A 19965-nucleotide genomic window follows, 5' to 3' on the forward strand; every position below is an offset into this window, starting at 1 on the left:
TGCCAATTTTATCTATTCTGACTATACTTTCAAGGATAATGTAAATGACCACAAAGTGGTCTAATAGGAGAACTATAATGGTTCCAGGTATCAATGTCAACTCAATTCCTATTTGAAATAATTTTTGAATTATTGTATCTATCTCTTTTTTTTTTTTTTAGTGCTCAGTAACTATATAAATAAACATAGGTCCTCTTAGAGGACTGGCGGACTCATTACTGTGCATACCTTCCAAGATTTTGTAGCAGCTTCACTCCTGGCAACTGGCTTCATCTTCAATTAATGATTACCAGGCCTAAAAAGTGTCCTAGGTTCATATATTGGGCAAGGAAGGCACTTTTATGGGCCAAATGCTATTGGTCCCTTGATCATCCATCCTTAATTTCTTTTGATGGTACAAATAAAGTATATATTGTTTTTGGCTTCTCATCTGTTTTCATCCCTAAGTATGGTATGGTTTAATCTTCATAACTCTCAGGCACCCCTGGTTGCCTCTCTGACCTTGCAATTCATTATAATGGTTGCATTTATTTAGCTTCTGAGGCCTATGAGCAGCTCTCTGACTGCTCTATGGCCATCAGTGAACCTTTTTCATTCATGACCTTTTTTGTCATCAGCTCCCCAGCATCTGGTGCTGGTTATCCTCTTTTCGAGGAATTCCTTATAGCTTTGGTAAATGTTATTCCCTCTAGGACTTCCCATGTGGCATAACTACCTGGTGCATTTTCCAGTGTACACAAATGTCCACTCCAGCATGCTCACTCATTTAATCTCTTCTTACACCATCTGACATGGAAATCCCAGCATTTCAACCTGACTTACTGTGGGCCATCACCCTTCCCATGCTTGTAGGAGCATCTTATTGTCGTAGTTATAACTGCCATAGTCCCCTGGTGTAGTACTTTGTCTGGCATTTCTGCTGCTCTGCTTTATTTAACTTTCTCATGCAATGTTTGTGGACCTGACAGTGTTCCCTTTCAGAGAGGTTCTCTGTACCATGTCCTCTTGGCTATTTCAATGTTCAGGTCACCTTTTTCATTTTTCCTAAGAGCTGTTTAAAATGCAGTATTTTCTTCCTGGGCATGCATGGACAGTATCGTTTGGGGAGTAATGACTCAGAGATTGTAGATAATTTAATATCCTTACAGTTTCTCACAGATGCATATCTCTGCATTTAGGCTGAAAGTGACTAAATGTATTATGAGTATGATGTGACTTAGGGTTGAATTCCACCTTCATGCCAAAATGGATCCTAAACAGTGGAAAGGTGAGTGAACTTGTCAATAAGATGAAGGAAAACCTAAGGGCTATAACGAGAGCCCCTCTATGGTTGTTCTGCCTGGGGCTTACAGGAGGGCAGCACGAGTGCCTGGGCTTGGCTGTGTGCTCTTATGGACAGAGAGGATGGAAGGACAGAATGAAGCCTCCTACAAACCACACACATTCTGCAATGTGCTACCTTATGCACTTTACGAACTAACACTCTCTCACTTTTCTGTCTCTCCCTCAAGACTGCAATTTTCCTCCTAGAATTGCCCATGGGCATTATAAAAAAGCTACGTCATTCGCTATTCTCAGTGATGACTTTATATATGAATGTGATGAAGGCTACATTCTGGACGGAGAGGCAAGACTCTCCTGCCGGGACTCACGCTGGTCATCTCCAGCCCCTCAATGTAAAGGTAACTCCAGCTTGCTTTTCAGCCCAAGACTAAGTGGGTGGACCTCTCCTGAGAGCACTGAGATCTAAGTTTCTTCCCTGCCAGAGGCAGCATGAAAACATTTGATTTGATTTATTTTAAATAATCAATATATGCAAATGGTACCCAACAGAAAAAGTACAAAGGGCATCTCCTCCACTTCTTTCTCCCAATCACAAAATTCAGCCTTCTTGAGGTAGCCCGTACCTAGTTTCTTGTATATTTCCAGAAACATTCTAAAAGCATCACATTTTATCTTAGTGTACCTGTGGCCTGTGGCAAAGTTTCCATGCAAACTTGCTCTAGTATGAATATAGGGTCCCTTGAGCAAATTCTAAACATCATGAGTGACAATTATTTCCGTCAGAGCCTCATGCAGGGCAGGCACCACCTGCTGTGTTATAGATAGTGTGTGTTGGTGTGAGGGTGAAGGGGGACTCTTAGTTTGCAGCAGTTGTGGGGACAGAAGGAATTGAGATCAGGTCTGATTTTTACATGAATAGAAGTGTGCTGTCAACATGCATGACTTTGCTGTCAACAACTTCAGTGTTTATTTGCCACCATTGTCTCTTTTGTACACAGGAGAATAATAGGCAAGAAGGAAATTTTTATAATTAGAATCTTGCAGGGATTCTGGGATCACATACCTTCTTTTAGAAATATCCTGTCATGGAAACAACAGATGCTGGAGAGGATGTGGAGAAATAGGAATGCTTTGCCACTGTTGGCGGGAGTGTAAATTAATTCAACCATTGTAGAAGATAGTGTAGCGATTCCTCAAGGATCTAGAACCGGAAATACCATTTGACCCAGCAGTCCATTACTGGGTATATACCCAAAGGATTATAAATCATTCTACTATAAAGACACATGCACATGTATGTTTATTGCAGCACTGCTCACAATAGCAAAGACTTGGAACCAACCCAAATGCCCATCAATGATAGACTGGATAAAGAAAATGTGGCACATATACACCATGGAATACTATGCAGCCATAAAAAAGGGATGAGTTCGTGTCCTTTGCAGGGACATGGATGAAGCTGGAAAGCACCATTCTCAGCAAACTAACACAGGAACAGAAAACCGAACACTGCATGTTCTCACTCACAAGTGGGAGTTGAACAATGAGAACACATGGACACTGGGAGTGGAACATCACACACTGGGGCCTGTCAGGGGGCAGGGGACTAGGGGAGGGAGAGCATTAGGACAAATACCTAAGGTAGATGATGGGTTAATGGGTGCAGCAAACCACAATGGCACATATATACCTATGTAACAAACCCACATGTTCTATACATGTATCCCAGAAATTAAAATTAAAAAAAGAAATATCCTGTCATATTATATAAAAATGTTATCACCTTGAGCAAGTGTCTTAATGTATCTCAACTGTCTCTTAGATAAAATGGGAATAGTAACAGTGTTCACTTCACAGGGCTGTCAGGAGACTTAACTGATAGCAACCTTAAGTGCTTAGCAGAAGTCTGATAGTCATATTCAATAAAACGTTAATATTGTTTTCAAATGAAGGGAAAGATAGAACCATTAGCAGAGCTAAGTACAGTTCATTCTTATCTGAGACTGTTATCATGTCCTTCGTCATAGATTTGTAGATTTCTTAAAAATATATTTCCATTACAGCTTTGTGTCTGAAACCAGAATTAGTGAATGGAAGATTGTCTGTGTATAAGAATCAGTATGTTGAGTCTGAAAATGTCACCATCCAATGCGATTCTGGCTATGGTGTGGTTGGTCCCCAAATTATCACTTGCTCTGGGAACAGAACCTGGTACCCAGAGGTACCCAGGTGTGAATGGGTAAGTGGTACAATTCAAGGAAGGTCTGTGCTGTCAATCCTTAAAAATGGTGGCATCCCCCACATCTCTGTACCACTCAACAATGGTGAAATCTGACTTGTCAGGATTCATTTTTGAGCCACTTCCACTCAGAGAAACTCTTTCTGTCTTGAAGCATTCTGGTAAGTTCGGGTTGGTCTCTGAGTTCTATATGGCACTCAGTGAACCTTTTTCATGAATGAGCTTTTTTTGGTCATCAGCTCCAGCATTTGATGCTGGCTCCTTTTCAGGGAATTCCTTATAGCTTTGGTAAATATTGCTTCCTCTAGGATTTCCCATGTGGCATAAATACCTCATGCGTTTTCCTGTTCTCACTTGAGAACAGGAAAAACTGAGCCCTTACAGAGCAGGGTTTCATAGACCTGGTAGTACTGATTCCTAACTTAACTTTTGTTAAGCTATATAATATACTGTTGTTCCATTTCCCAATGGACAGCAAAAACAGCCTCTGTTACCATGGAGGCCTTCTGTACAGCTGTCTCAGAACAGATCCATGTTCCCCTGGGGAAGACTATGGTGGGATGCAAGTGATTTCTTGTTTCCCCAGCCTCCACCCCTAGTCTGAGGTTGGCCTTGGTTCAATCCTGTAGTCCTTCCACTGTCAGGATTCACCCTGCTTCGTGATTAGGAGGGAAGCTTCTCAATCACATCCACCACTTATATCTCTTTTAGGAGACCCCTGAAGGCTGTGAACAAGTGCTCGCAGGCAAAAATCTCATGCAGTGTCTTCCAAACCCAGAGGATGTGAAAATGGCCCTGGAGTTATATAAGCTATCTCTGGAGATTAAACAACTGGAGCTGCAGAGAGACAGGGAAAGACAATCCACTTTGGATAAAGAACTATAATGTTTCTCAAAGGAAGGAAAAAACGTGCCTTGCTGGCTTGCCTCTCGCAATTCAATATGGATAGGTTAGCAAATCTACTGTCAATTTGGCACTGATATTCATCTTAATAAATATCTAGAAATGATAATTTGCTAGTTTAGTGCTTTGAGATTGTGAAATTATTAGTCATCCTATGTGTGGCTCATGTTTTTGCTTTCCAAGACACTAAGCACACTTTTTTTTTCGATTAAAAATATACATATAAAAAACTATTTTGTCTTTGTGGTCATTTAGGACTCTGCGAAATAAGCATCCTTTAAAAACCCATAATATAAAGTTAGTACTTTTGTTTTGCTGTTTAGGCCATAAAAAATAGGTACTTAGGTGTGATTTTTTTTTCTTTCTTTTTTTTTTTTTTTGAGACAGATTCTTGCTCTGTCGCACAGGCTGGAGTGCAGTGATATGATCTTGGCTCACTGTAACCTCTGCCTCCTGGGGTTCACACGATTCTCCCGCTTCAGCCTCCCAAGTAGCTGGGATTATAGGCATGTGCCACTATGTCCGGCTAATTTTTGTATTTTTAGTAGAAACAGGGTTTCACCACTTTGACCAGGCTGGTCTCAAGCTCCTGACCTCAAATGATCTGACCACCTTGGCCTTCCAAAGTGCTGGGAAGACAGGAGTAAAACACCATGCCTGGCCATACTTGGGTTCTTATCCTGGACAAACTGCCTTTACTCAACAGTTCCATGTGTGCATAGCGCTCAGGTCCTCCCTGGTGAGGTTAAATGTCAATACACCCTCAAAGTCTCATGCATTCTCCCTATCTGGGGGAGTCACGCCTTCCCGAGCCCCTGTTCACATTGTCTCTTTCACTCATGCCACATCTCCACTGTTGCCTTCCATGAAGGAAGTTTACATTTTGTGTCTGACCTCCTCATTCCAACCCCAGAGAAGGAACTTCGAAAGACAGATGAAGATGAAGCTCACATGTCAGCCCTCTGCATATTCTCAAGTCTTCTATCTGATTTGGTCACCATTTCCTTAATATCAGATTAAAACAGGTTGAGCTACTGCCCCACACAGACGAGTTACCCCATATCAAACTGCCTCATGTCTCTGGTTACTCTAGGAACTTTCATTCCTTTAAGTCATCACATTTTCTGACTCTTGCTTCCTGTGCAGTCTCTTTCTCACTTTTATTCCAGCTCCTTTGGCTGTCTCTTCTTTCCTTGCACACAGAACTCTGACCTTTTGAACATTGGCCTTTTTGGCTTAGTTTTCCCAAACATATTTTGTGAAGGAAATGGCATGATGGCAGGCTTTTACTGAAACTCCCACTGAACTTTAGATGTAACAGAGGAGATGGGGCTGTTGGAGAAACCCACTGCTATAATATGAATGTTTGTCCCCTCCAAACTCATGTTGAAAGTAAATCCCCAATGTGGAACTATTGAAAATTGGGGTTTTTAAGAGGTGGCTGGTTTGTGAGGGTTCGGTCCTGATAAATGGATTAAACCATTCAAGGATGACTCTTTCATATGCTAATGAGAAGAATGTGTTCTGCAGCTGTTATTACAGAAGTGGAACTTGTGGCTTTATAAGAAGAGGAGAGATCTGAGTTAGTACGCTCAGCCCCCTCACCATGTAATGCCCTGTACCGCCTTGGGACCCTGCAGAGTCCCCAACAAGAAGAAAGCCCTCACCAGATGCTGAGCCATGACCTCAGATATCCCAGACTTGAGAATTATAAAAAATTTTTTTTACCAATTGTTTATAAATTACTCAGTTTCAGTTGTTCTGTTATAAGCAACAGAAAATAGACTAAGACATTCACTTAACATAGAAGGTATCTATCCATGATCTTAAAAGCCATTACCTATTAGGCTACTAGGAATTTCTTGGTTTAATGTTTATTTTTTAATTTCTCCGATCCAATAATTTGTGAGCAACTAGTTTCCCTGGAAAGTGTCTCCAAAAAACACTGTAAGTGAGTGGCCAGTAAGATGGGGAAGGGAGGAAAGCCCATGAGGAAACATTGTTGAGGGGGTTATTGCATTGCCAACAGGGACTCAATCACGCTGGCAGCATCTGAGAGCATGTGGAACCCAGCTCTGAGTTGTTCTCCTCAGGATGAAGACCTGGGTATTTATCTGCCTATTCTCTTCTCTCACTGGTGAAGTTTTGCTCTAGGTAGCAATGGCTCCCAGACCCAAGGGATCCACACTGTTGGCTGGCTAAGCAGGCTTCAAGGATGGGGGTCACCTTCAGGCAGAGAGACATGGGTAGCCAATGGCACCTATGGGACCATTTGCAGTAACCTCTAGAGTAGGTCAAGGGCATATGGCCAGGGTACAAATGGTATCTTCTGTAGTTGTCTTTTCTGCATGATTCTATCTGTTGACTGAGCACCATGGCATTGGCCAGTCTCTATTGGCTTACAGGAACATCAGTAACTTTTTTGTGTTAATGTTGAATATTGCAATTTTACTGACTTCATTTATCAATTCTAACAGTTTTTTGATAGAGCGTGTATGTTTTTCTAAATATGGGATAGTGTCATCTACAAACAGGGGCAATTTGACTTCTCCCTTTCCAAGCTGAATGCCCTTTCTTCCCCCCTTTTCTTGTCTAATTGCTCAGGCTAGGATTTCCAGTACTATGTGGAATAAAAGTGGTGAAACTGGGCATCTTTGTTTTTTTCTAGATCTTAGAAGAAAGGCCTTCAAATTTTCCCCATTTAGAATGGTATTAGCAGTGGGCTTATGTCTTATGGCCTTTTTTGGTTTTAGGTACTTGATATAATTTTGATTTCTAAAAATTTATTGTGACTTGTTTTATGGGCTAACATAGGGTCTATCCTGGAGAATATTTCATGTGATAATGAGAAAATGTGTTTCTGCAGCTGTTAGATGAAATGTTCTGCAAATGTCAATTTGTTCCTTTGATAGAGTATAGTTTAACTCCAAACTTTCTTTGTTGGTTGACTGTCAGGATGATCTGTTCATTGCTGAAAGTGGGATGTGGAAATCTTTTAGTATTGTTGTATTGCAGTCAATCTCTTTCTTTAAGTCTATTAATATTTGCTTTATATATTAAGATACTCTGGTCTGGTGGGTATATACATACATAAATACATGCACAAACACAATTGTTATATCTTTTTGCTGTATTGATTTCTTTATCATTACATTTATTACAAAATGATCTTCTTTTAAAAAATTGTTTTTGATCTAAAGTCTATTTGATCTAAGTGTATCTACTCCTGCTTTTTTGGGTTATTTTTCGCATTGGTTATCTTTCTCCATCCTTTCATACTAAGCGTATGCATGTCTTTATGGGTGAAATGAGCTTCTTGAGGACAGCATGTAGCTGAGTCTTGTTTTCTAAAATCCATTCGGCCATTCCATGTCTTTCAATAGGAGAATTTAATCCATTCACACTCAAGATTATTACTGGCAGCTAAAGACATACTATTACCATTTTGTTGCTTATTTTCTGTGTGTGTGTTTTTTTTGTGTGTGTGGAGTGTTTCTTTCTTTGTTCCTCTCTTACTCCCTTCTTTCATAGTTAAGTAATTGTCTCTAGTACCCTGTTTTGATTTCATGCTATTTATTTATTTTAAAAGTCTTTTAAAATTTTATTTTAAGTTCTGGGTTACATGTGCAGGACATGCAGTTTTGTTACACATTTAAATGTGCGCCATGGTGGTTTGCTGCACCTATCAACCCATCACCTAGGTATTAAGCCCTGAATGCATTAGCTACTTATCCTGATGCTCTCCCTTGCCTTGCCCTCTGAAAGGCCCTAGTGTATTGTTCCCCTCCCTGTGTCCATGTGTTCTCATTGTGTAGCTCTCACTTATAAGTGAGAACATGTGGTGTTTGGTTTTCTGTTCCTGTGTTAGTTTGCTGAGGATAGTGGCTTCTAGCTCCATCCATATCCCTGCAAAGAACATGAGCTCATTCCTTTTTATGGCTGCATAGTATTCCATTGTGTATATGTACCACATTTTCTTTATCCAGTCAATAATTGATGGACATTTGGGTTGATTCCATGTCTTTGCCACTGTGAATAGTGCTGCCATAAACATACACATGCATGTATCTTTATAATAGAATGATTTATATTCTTTTGGGTATATACCCAGTAATGGGATTGTTGGGTCAAATGGTATTTCTGGTTCTAGGTCTTTGAGGAATCACCACACTGTCTTCCACAGTGGTTGTTGATATTTATTTTTTAATGTATCTACTATAAGTTTTTGCTTTGTGGTTTCCTTAAGGCTTATAAAAATGTTATAGCCATAACAGTTTATTTTAAACTGACAACAGTTTAACTTTGATCACAAAGAAAAGAGTGGAAGCAAAAACAAACTATTCTTTAACATCACTCCTCCCCACATTTTGATGTTTCTATTTGCATCTTTTTATATTGCCTATCTCTATTGTTATAGTTATTATTTGTAATAGTTTGTTTTTCAGTCTTCATGCTAAAGATATAAGTAATTGAGTTGCTACAGTTACAACATTATTCTAAATGTGTGTGTATACTTACTCTTACCAATATGTTTTATACTTCCAGATGTTTTCTTCTAACACATTAGTGTCCTTTTCTTTCAGATTAAAGAGCTCTCTTTAACATTTATCTTAAAACAAATCTGGTCTTGAATTTCCTCAAATTTTGTTTGTCCAGGTAAGTTGTTATCTCTCCTTCCTATGTAAAGTTAGCTTTGCTGGGTACTCATATTCATGTTGGACTTTTTTAAATTCAGTACTTTGAATATACCCTTCTACTCTCTCTTGGCCTGCAGAGTTTCTGATGAGAAATCTGAAAGCTGTATTAGGGCTCTGTTTAATGTGACGTATTTCTTTTTTCTTGCTGTTTTCAGTATTCTTTCTATGTCTGGCATTTGATAATTTAATTATGATGTGCCTTGGGAAAGAATTCCTCTTCGGGTTGAAGTGGATTGGTGACCTCTGAGCTCCACGTACCTGAATGCTATAATCTTTCCCCAGATTTGGGGATTTTCAGCCATTATTTGGTTAAATATTCTTTCTAGGCCTTTTTGTCTCTTGTCTTCTTGGAATCTCCTATTACGCAGAGGTTAGTTTGATAGAGTCCCATAATTCTCATAGGCCTTCTGCGTTGCATTTTATTCTTTTTTTTCTTTTTGTCCTCTGATTGGTTAATTTCATATGTTCTGTCTTTGAGTTTGCTGAATTTGTGTGTTTTTTGTTTTTGTTTTTGTTTTTCCTGTTACTCAGGCTAGAGCACAGTGGTGCAATCATAGGTCACTGTAACCTTGAACCCCTAAGCTTAAACAAGTCTCCCATTTCAGCCTCCTGAGGAGCTAGGCCTATAGGCATGCACTACCATGCCTGGATTTTTTTCTTAAGAGACAAGGAGTCTTATTATATTGCCCAGGCTGGTCTCAAACTCCTGGCTTAAAGCAATCCTCTTATCTTGGCCTCCCAAAGTGCTGGGATTATAGGCATAAGGGCCAGGCTTATTGATTCTTTCTTCTGTTTGATCAGGTCTGCTGCTGAAGCTTTCTGTTGAGTTTTTCAGTTAAGTTATTTCATCCTTTATTTCTAGAATTTCTATTTGGTTTTTAAAGGTTGTTCCTAGCCTGGGCCTGGTGGCTCATGCCTGTAATCCCAGTGCTTTGAGAGGGCAAAGGGGGAGGATCACTTAAGCCCAGGAATTTGAGGCCAGCCTGAGCAATATAGGGAAGCCTTGTTTCCACAAAAAACTTAAAAATTAGCCAGGCATTGTGGCATGTGCCTGTAGCAGCCACTTTGGAGGCTGAGACTGGAGGATCACTTGAGACCAGGAATTTGAGATAGCATTGAGCTATGATCATACCACTGCACTCCAAGCTGGATGAAAAAGTGAGACCCCCATCTCTAAAAAACAAACAAAAACCAAAAATTATTCATATTTATTTGTCAAATTTCTTATTTTGTTCTGGCCTGTTTTCTAAATTTTATTTAATTTTCTATCCATAACTTTTGTGATTTCCTGGGCTTTTAAAAGAGGATTATTATTAATTATTTGTCAGACAGTTCACAGATCTTTAATTCTTCAGGGTCTATTGCTGGAGCTTTGTTGGTTTTTGTCCACGATTTTTTCCAATCCAGTGTCTTTACATTGATGCTTGTGCATTTAAGAGATGGCCACCTTCTCCAGCTTTTGCAGGTGTTCTTTGGTGATGTTAGACTTTTACTGCTTAACGTTATAACTTAACTTTCTGGCCTGTAGTTGCTTCCCATTCTGGGAAGGACTTATATTGAGCACCAGAACTTGAACACTACCCTGGAACTAAATCATTGCCCTTTCATTGTTTCCCAGTCTGGGGAAGACTTAGTGTGAGCACAAGAACTTATATCATTCACAGGAACTTAAACACAGACCTGCAGTGGTTTCCAGGTCTGGGGAAGACGTAAGAGAGCACCAGAACTTCATCACTGACCTTTCAGTTGCTTCCAGGTCAGGGGAAAGTTCCATGTAAGCATCCAGGCTGTGTGGGAAATCTGATCAGGGACTCAGGCCTTCCCATGGATTGTATCCCATGAAGCACTATGGCACTGTCCAGTCTCCTCTGCGTGATGCCCAGCTGATGGAAATGCAGTGTAAACACCAAGATCCACATGTCAGTCCCTGTGATAAGCACCCCTTCCCCCCACTTGTCTTCAATTCACCCCAGGTGGTTCAGCCCTCCTGGCATTCCCAGTGCTTCCTGTGGGACAGGACTGCTGTGGACTTCCCATGAAAATTCCCAGACCAGTGGGGAGATCAGATGTCCACTTCCAGTTCCCTCCTCCCACCTTGGAAACTGTGGGTCTCAGGAAATTCTCCGTGAGTGGCAGTTATGCCAGCTTAGGGGAGAGGGTGGCACAGTCTATAAATGGCCGTTTCCGTTACCAGTTGTGGTTTTGTTGTAGGGGCTTTCTCCTCTTTTCCCCCAGGTTCTGGTGAGTTCAAGGTGGTGTTCTTGTCTTTTAACAGTTGCTAGTTGTACTTTTATGGGGAGGAGTAGTGCTGAGGATCTTCTATTCCACCAACCACAAATGAACTAATTTCATAAATAAAATTAAAATTCCCACTATCCAAAAAGTCACCTTCCACACCATTTTATGAGTGGATAAGAATGGGTAATTATGTATGCTTATATTTTCATGTTATTAACGTGTTTAAACAGAGTTATTCACCCCAAGTCTCAGTCTTTAAGAGTATACCGAAGAAATAGTTGAGGTTTATAATACTGGCCCTTTATTTTTCCTTTCTTAGCATTCTTTACTAATATAAAGGAGTAATGTTGACTTATTTTCACATAGATTTAAATTATGCTTCCATTCTTTAGTTCATCCTTTTATTTAAATCTCTTTCAAAAATTATTTGAAATAAATACATACATGTTCTAACAAATATTGAAACAATAAAGGTAGGTATAGATAGCTTACCTCCATTATATTATCCATTTTTCTCTTTCCATTTTAAATTTAAGTTTCACATTTAAAGATTTTAAATTTGTACATGCCATGTTAGAAATGCATCTATTTCTTGACCTTTATTTATATTTAAAATTAAGATATATTCATGTTTAACAAATTAGCGTATTATCTGGTGCATACAATTGCCTTTTCCTGCTCCTAGGGAACCATTGTCGTATCTTGCAATTTTTTTCTGATATTTATCTTCATAGTTTAAGACAATATGTTTTTTCTATTTTTCTTGTTATTCATTTTAGCTGTTATCTATTGATTACAGACAAATATTTAATCATTTTCTAATATACCACCTGCTTTTCTTTTTTCTTTGAATATGATTATTGCATAATTTTAGTTGCATCAGTAACTTTTATATGTTATGACTATGCAATATACCAAATAGCGTTTTGTGAGCGTGCTTCCTTTCTTTTGCTTTAATTGGTGGTCTATAATCTCCTTTTCCAGTAATATTATTTGCTTGCTTGCTTGTTTTGTTTTCTATATTTCTATTTACATTTCCTCCTAAATGCTCCGAGATTTTTCAGTCTATCAAATGCATTCCAAATGTTGCGATATCATGTGCTTTACCAATTCCTTTCTTATTCCTATGTACCTTTCTCCCAGAGCCCTAGAAACATACCTTGAAACAAGAATTAAAGTGTAGGTCATTTGCTTAGGAGGTACAGGAAACACCAGGAGAGAAAGGCAGTGAAATGTGAAAGGAAAGGCAACCCAAAAAGGATATGTTAGTAAACTAGTTAGGATGACCAAGGCCTCATCCCAAGGGAACCTGGTAAAGATGGTAAACTTGCACCTCAGAGTAATCATACCTAAGGGTAGGGAGCTGGGATATTTATACAATATTTCCATCAGTTGTTAACTGAGGTCTGCTTCTGCAAGGTGTTATCTTCAGTTTATCCTGCTAAGTGCAAATCATAGTAGCCTTTTATGTTTGTGGGGAAAGCCCAGGTAAAAGGAAACAGATATTGGCAGTTGGAAATTGTTTTGAGTGTGCTGAAGTGGCAGCCCCCTGGTGATACTGACAGGACATTGGCAGGCTCTGCTACACACTACAAGGAGCAATGGACACTCAAATCTGTAGGCTCGCCTTCCCGCCCCGTCTTTGCTTTATTTACTCATGTTCTCTTTCTTATTTCCTCATTTTAGTGGAGCATATCCTCCAGGAACTGCCTAAGAAATGACGTACAGTATAGGAAGTAAACAATTGAGTGAACTCCTGTATTCTTGAAACTGTCATTATCGTCACACTTGATTGATAGTTTGGCTGGGCACAGCAGGCTGGATAAAGTATAATTTTTCTTATTTCAAAGGAATTTATCTATTGTTTTAATATACTTCATACAGCTATTGAGAAGTCAGAAAACATTCTGATTTCTGACTGATTTTTCTCCAACTCTGGGAGCTTTTAGGATACCATCTTTACTCATGATGTTCTAAAATATCACATTGGTATTCTTTGCTGTATGATTTATTTTCATTTCTTAAGCTAATTCTTGGTGGGCTCTTTCAATAAAAGAACTCATGTTCTTTTATTCTGAGAAATTTTCTTATAAAATGTTTTCAATAATATTTCTTCACTGTTTTCTCTCTTCATGGAAACCAAACTCATTTGATATTGAACCTCCTTGTTAATCATTGGATTTAGTTATGTTTTCTGTCTTCATTCTTACTCTCAGTCTTCCAAACACTTTTTTGGAGATTCCCTTGACTTCATATGTGTTTGCTGAATTTTTCAATTTCTTTTAAGAACACTTTGTAACATTTTTCCAAGAATTAAAAAAATATATTTTCTGTCTTTAAAAAAATAGTAATCCTATTCTTTCTACCTAGACTCATTATTGTCTCTATGGAGCTATTTTGCAATAGAGAAGTATGATTTTGCTCCCTGCAAACCTCTGTTAATAATCATTGGTCAGCAGTTGTTCTTTAAGAGAAGGGCCCACATAATCTTATTTAAAGTTCTGTGTGTGTGAACAAATTTTGCTGGCAGCAGGTTTACTTGAAGCATGATGGAACAGTGAGGCATTTTAAATTAACTTGCGACTGTAACAGAGAATTGTTCCCCTGTATTAACCTCTATTTATACTTTAAGTAATAGAGCCACTTCTACCATTTTAAGTGTCAGAAGGGCACAGGGTTGCTCAACTAGTCCTTCCCTTGGGGCAACCTCCCAATAAATGCAACTTGCTTGTCACTTTTTTTTAAAAAGAAAGCTTCTTGCTCTCTTCTTCCTCTTTCCTCCTCTTGAGGGCTGAAATGCTGATAGGGTGCCTGAGAGCCAGCTTCTGCCTTGTTGAGAAGGACAGCATCCTGGGGGATATTAAAGCAACAAGGAGAAAAGGCCCTAGTCCCTAGCTGACCATGTTGAGCAATACTGCCTTCCATCCTAAATGGGTTTGTGACTCTGAACCGTTTTTGAAAGAATAATAAAGTTCTACCTGCTCTGAGCCACTGAGTTTTCGAGTATCCTGTCTAATGTCAAGTACAGGGTAATGAATATCCAAATACTAATGTTTATATGTGACTTCTCTGTTGTTGCCCAGTTGCTCCAGAGAAGGAATGTTTTTTGCCTGTTTACAACTTGAATTTACAATTAAATTTCCCCCATGCAAAATGAGGCAATTACTGCTTCTAACTATTCAAAGCTCTCTTTCTTCATATATTCCTCAGACTATTTCCATCACCAGATTACTTTTGCACTATCAACATCAAGAGAACTTTCTTTCCTGAAATGATTGCACCTGTCTCTAAAAGACAAAGCAGTTGCATTTGTCTGCTTGCTTTAAGTTACATATTTTTCTTTACACTATGACTAACTAGTTCGTCTATTTCCTTCAGAAGTTCACCCACAATGGTGCTGAATAATTACACTAGGAGTAAAAAATGTTTAGGTTATCTGGAATGTGAATTTGGTGCTAAAATTTAGTTGAGCCTGAGTGAAATCAACTATGAAACCCCTGCTTCCAAATATCCTTCTTTGACCACAAGAAAATAAATTAAAATGAAGTAAACTGTTGCTATTCCAGGTTTAATAACTATGGGGAGAAAGAAATGAGTAAGCTAGAGGCTCTACCATAGAAAAGTTATAACTAAAAAGATACTACGTATTTTGATTACATTACCAGTTTATATTTATGGGTACTAAAAAAGGGACATGGATTGTTAAGAGTTATGTCTGTGAGGAGGAAGTACCAGAAGCTAGAACAGGGACAAAAGGGGAATGAAAGCAGACTGGGGAGTCTTACCCCTACCTCCAAAGTTTGTTTTTTAGTTAAAAAGAAAATACTGAAAAATTTCATCAGCAAATGTATAACTACCCTCACTTCTCAATTGCAAAACTGTGAGAAGGTCTGATATAGGTATGTGCTTAGTTTTAGCCAAGTCTCACTTCTGAATCCAAATCTTTCAACAGTATTTGGACACTAAAACAATATGAACAGACATGCTATGATTCAGCATGTAGAAAACTATGGTCCAATACTGTACAGTATTTCCTATTTTATCCAGCTACTCAGTTTCTATCCTCCTTCAAGATACATCCTAATTTATTCCAGAAAGATCTTCCTTCACTTGCCAGTCCTCTTAGTCGGTCACCACTTCTTCTTACAGAACCTATTTCCTCAGGCCTCACCTCATCTTGCCCTATTCCTCCTTTTCAACTGCCATCATTCTTTTGATTTGTAGCAATCATCTTTTTTCTGTCATTTATGGTTTTATAAAATAAGCATGCATCCCTGAATACTCTAGCAGAGTGTTTGTTACTTCTTTTTATATATAAAATCATTCAGTATGTATTATATTTTGTCTGATTTCTTTTGCTTACATTTGTGAGATTTACTTATGTTGTATCTAGTTGTCATTTATCAATTTTCATTGCTATATATTATACCATTCTGTGACTCTACTACATTTTATCCACTTTATTAAGGATACAATTTAGATGGTTTTAGTTCTTTGGCTATTACATAACTATGAATATACCTACACATGTATTTTGGTGTACATGCTGGTTGTGTAATATACATATTCAACTTTCATAGACAAATTTCCAGTATCTAGGTTTATATCCTGGCTATGCTACTTAAAAGTTATATGATCAGTAAAATACAATTGAGATCTTTTGAAATAATCCAGTCAATGTGAAAATAAAGAAATAATAGCAAAAAAGAATGAAGAAAGCCTACAGAGCTTACGGGACACTATTAAGTGAATAAATAAATACATTTAGGAGTGTTGGGAGAGAAGATATGGAGAAAGGCACAGAAAACCTATTTAATAAAACAATAGCTGAAAAGTTTCTAAGTATGAGAAAAGATATAACATCCAGACCCAGGAAGCTGGAGAATCCCAATTTAAATTCAATAAAAGTGATCCTCTCTGAAGCACATCAAAATAAAAAGACAAAAACAAAGACAAAGACAGCAAAGTTGTAAGAAAAAAATGTTAAGTCACATATAAGGAACCACTATTAGACTATTGGCAGATTTCTTAGCAGAAACCCTGCATACCAGAAGAGATTGGAAAGATATCTTCAAGATGCTGAAAGAAAAAAGCTGTCAGTCAACAATACTATATCCAGCAAACCTATTTTTGAGAAATAAAGACCTTCCCAAACAAACAGAAGTGAAGGGAATTCATTGCCAATAGACCAGCCTTACAATAAAATGCTTAAGAGAGTGCTACAGTTGAAAATGAGAGCTGATTCAGCATGTAGAAAACACATGAAAGTATTAAACTCACCAGTAGAGGTAAATTTGAAAATTACGCTTCGAATACTCCAGTGATGTAATGGTGCTATGTAAATCTCTCAATCCTCTAATATAAATTTTAAAGGCAAAATAGTCAAAACAACAATAGCTACAATTAGTGGCTAAAGAACACAGAATAAAGAAGAAAATTAGGGCAAGAAAAATATAAATTGTGAGAAAGACAGAAAAAATCTAGAGTATTTTTATGCGACCAAAGTTAAGTTGATATCAGCTAAAAATAGTCAATATAACTATGGGACTCTTTATGTTTGCTTGATGGTAACTACAAAGAAGGAAATTACAGCAGACACACAGATAAGAAAGAGAAAGGGAACAAAGTTAAACACCACAGAAAACCACCAACAAGAGAGGAAGCAACAAAAATGAAGAAGGAAATAGAGGATCTATATAACAACCAAAGCAATTAACAAAATGGCACCAGTCAGTCCTTACCTATCAACAATAACCTTGAATGTAAGTAAATCAATTTTTTAAATTGAAAGGTACATAGTGACTGAATGAACAGAACTACAAGATCCAACGATGTACCACCTATAAGAGATTCACCTCATGGTTAAAGTCAAATATAGACTGAAATTGAAGGAATGGAAAAAGATATTCCAAGTAAACAAAAACCTAAAGCAAACAGGAGTAGCAATACTTACATATAAATAGACTTGAAGTAAAAACAACAACAACAACAAAAACTGTAAAAAGGTCATTATATAATGATAAAAGAATGAATTCAGTAGGAGTAAATAAGAATTATAACTACATATGCACCCAATCCTGTAGCACCCAGATGTATAAAGCAAATATTATTAGACCTAAAGAGAAAGAGGGACTGCAATACATTAATACTAGGGAACATCAGTATCTCACTTTCAGCAATGAATATGTTATTTAGAAAAAAAAAAAATCAATCCCTAAACATCAGACTTAAAGTGCACCATAGACCAAATGTATCTAGCTGACCTTTACAGAATATTCCATACAACAGCTACAGAATACACACTCTCAATTGCACATGGAATGTTCTCCAAGATAGATCAGACTTTAGGCCACAAAACAATTCTTGACAAATTTAAGAAGGTAGAGATTATATCAAATAGGTTTTCTTATTATCATAATGTGAAACTTGAAATTAACAACAAGAAAAACTTTGAAAACTTTACAAATATTTGGAAGTTAAACAACATGATCCTAAACAATCGATTGGTCAAAAAGAAATTAAAAGGAAAACTAAAAGATTTTTTGAGACAAATGCGAATAACAACATACTATAACAAAATCTATAGGAAGCAGCAAAACTAGTTCTAATTGAGAAGTTTATAGCAATAAATAGCTACATAAAAAAGAAGAGAGATTTCTAATAAACACCCCAAGGGATTAGACAAACATGAACTAATGAAACCTAAAACTGATATAAGGTAGAAAATAATAAAGCTCAGAGCAGAAATAAATGAAGAAGATACTAAAAAATTAAAAAGACCAATGAAATGAAGTCGGTTTTTTGAACATATGAATAAAAATGACATACATTTAGCTAGGCTAAGAAAAAAAGAGAGAATATTGAAATAAATAAACCAGAGATTAAAAAGGTGACGTTACTATTAATATACACAAATAGAACGTATTATAAGACACTATTATAAACAACTATATGCCAACAAATTTGTTAAGATAGTTGAAATGGATAAATTCCTGGAAGCATACAACCTACCAAGATCAAGTTATAAAGAAATAAAACATCTGAACAGACCAATTAAAAGTTGAAGAGAAAATTAAAACAGTAATACAAAGTTTTCCGTCAAAGAAAAGCCTAGGACCTTATGTCTTCATTGCTGAATTCTACGAAACATTTAAAAAAGAAATAACACCAATTCCTCTGAAACTATTCTAGAAAAATTGAAGAGGAGGGAATAATTACAAACTCATTTTCTGAGGCTAGTATTACTCTGATTCTAAAACTGGACAAGAACAAAATGAGAAAAGAAAACCACAGGCTGATATCCCTGATGAGCATCGAGGCATAGATTCATAAGAAGATACTAGCAAACCAAATCCAAGAGCACATTAAAAAAATTATTCATTATGATCAAGTAGAATTCACCCCAGGGATCCACGGATGGTTTATCATACTCAGATCAATAAATGTGACACTACATTAACAGAGAAAAAGACAAACATATGATCATTTCAATAGGTGCAGAAAAAGAATATGACAAAATTTCACATTCCTTCCTGACAAAAACTCTCAATAAATTAGTATAGAAGGTATGCACCTCAATTCAATAAAACCCATATATAAAAATCTCACAGCTAACATCATACTCAATTGGGAAAACCTTCAGATACAAATGGACCAATGGAGAAGAGAGAGCCCAGAAATAAACCTACCAAAAACCAACTGATTTTTGACACAGGTGAGGACATATATTTGAGAAAAGACAGTCTTCAAAAAATGGTGCCAGAAAAATTGGATAACCACATGCAGAAGAATAAGACTAGATCCCTAACTCTTGCCATATACAAAACCAACTCAAAATGGATTAGAGATTTAAATATGAAACCCCAACTACAAAACTACTAGAAGAAAACATAGGGGAAATGCTTCACGACATTGACTTATTGACTTACATGGACATGAGTTGGCAATTCATATAATTAGGGACAGATGATAATATAAACCCATCTCAACCTACCTAAGGTTTCAGAAAAAAAGGTGAAATTCTATATTTCACTGAAAGTTAATTTTATATATAACTTTGGGTCGTACTTCTTAAGTAACTTGTTTCTGAAGTAAACAGTTTATGTGAGGGTTTTTCCCATTCAGGGGGTAAGAATGACTTTATAGAGATCTTGCTTTGAAGAAGTTTATAATTAATAAATGACTAGAATGAAGAAACATAACAGTAATGTTACTACTTATTTTTGGTTGTTGTTGGCAAACACCACATTTTAAAAATTCTAAATGACCCAATGGATTGTTGCTTTTTTTGACAGTTGCCTGTCCACAAAAGAACTCCTATAGGTGGTTGGATAGAGAGATACAGATTGATATATGATTCATGGATGGAGACATCTCTGACTCCTTTCTTCTGTCTTGTCATTTTCTTAAGCTTGCCCCTTCTTCTATAACTCTTCTGCCATTTTATTGTTCAGATAATCTCCTTGGCTGACTTGGCCAATTGTTATAGTCTTCTTAATCAATCTCCCTGTCTTTTCTCTCTGCCTATTTCAATCTACCTTGTATACATCTGCCATAATAGTCTTTCAACAACACAGTAATCATGTCACTTAAAAAAAAGTGTAT

General features: G+C 37.3%; 1 protein-coding gene across 2 annotated transcripts in view; it reads left to right on the top strand.

Annotated features, from left to right (window-relative positions):
- C4BPA (complement component 4 binding protein alpha) overlaps positions 1-4656 on the top strand; it is a 38911-nt gene extending 34255 nt beyond the window's left edge. For both annotated transcript variants that reach the window (XM_032289065.1, XM_032289064.1), the window contains exons 10-12: positions 1512-1682; positions 3348-3523; positions 4235-4656. In XM_032289065.1, the coding sequence (XP_032144956.1) occupies positions 1512-1682; positions 3348-3523; positions 4235-4408 (521 nt within the window). In that variant the 3' untranslated portion in view covers positions 4409-4656. The remainder of the gene's footprint in view (positions 1-1511; positions 1683-3347; positions 3524-4234) is intronic.
- The last annotated feature ends 15309 nt before the right edge of the window (positions 4657-19965 follow it).

The sequence above is a fragment of the Sapajus apella genome, unplaced genomic scaffold, assembly GCF_009761245.1.
Source record: "Sapajus apella isolate SASKATOON/1434 unplaced genomic scaffold, GSC_monkey_1.0 scaffold22, whole genome shotgun sequence".
Lineage (NCBI taxonomy): Eukaryota > Metazoa > Chordata > Mammalia > Primates > Cebidae > Sapajus > Sapajus apella.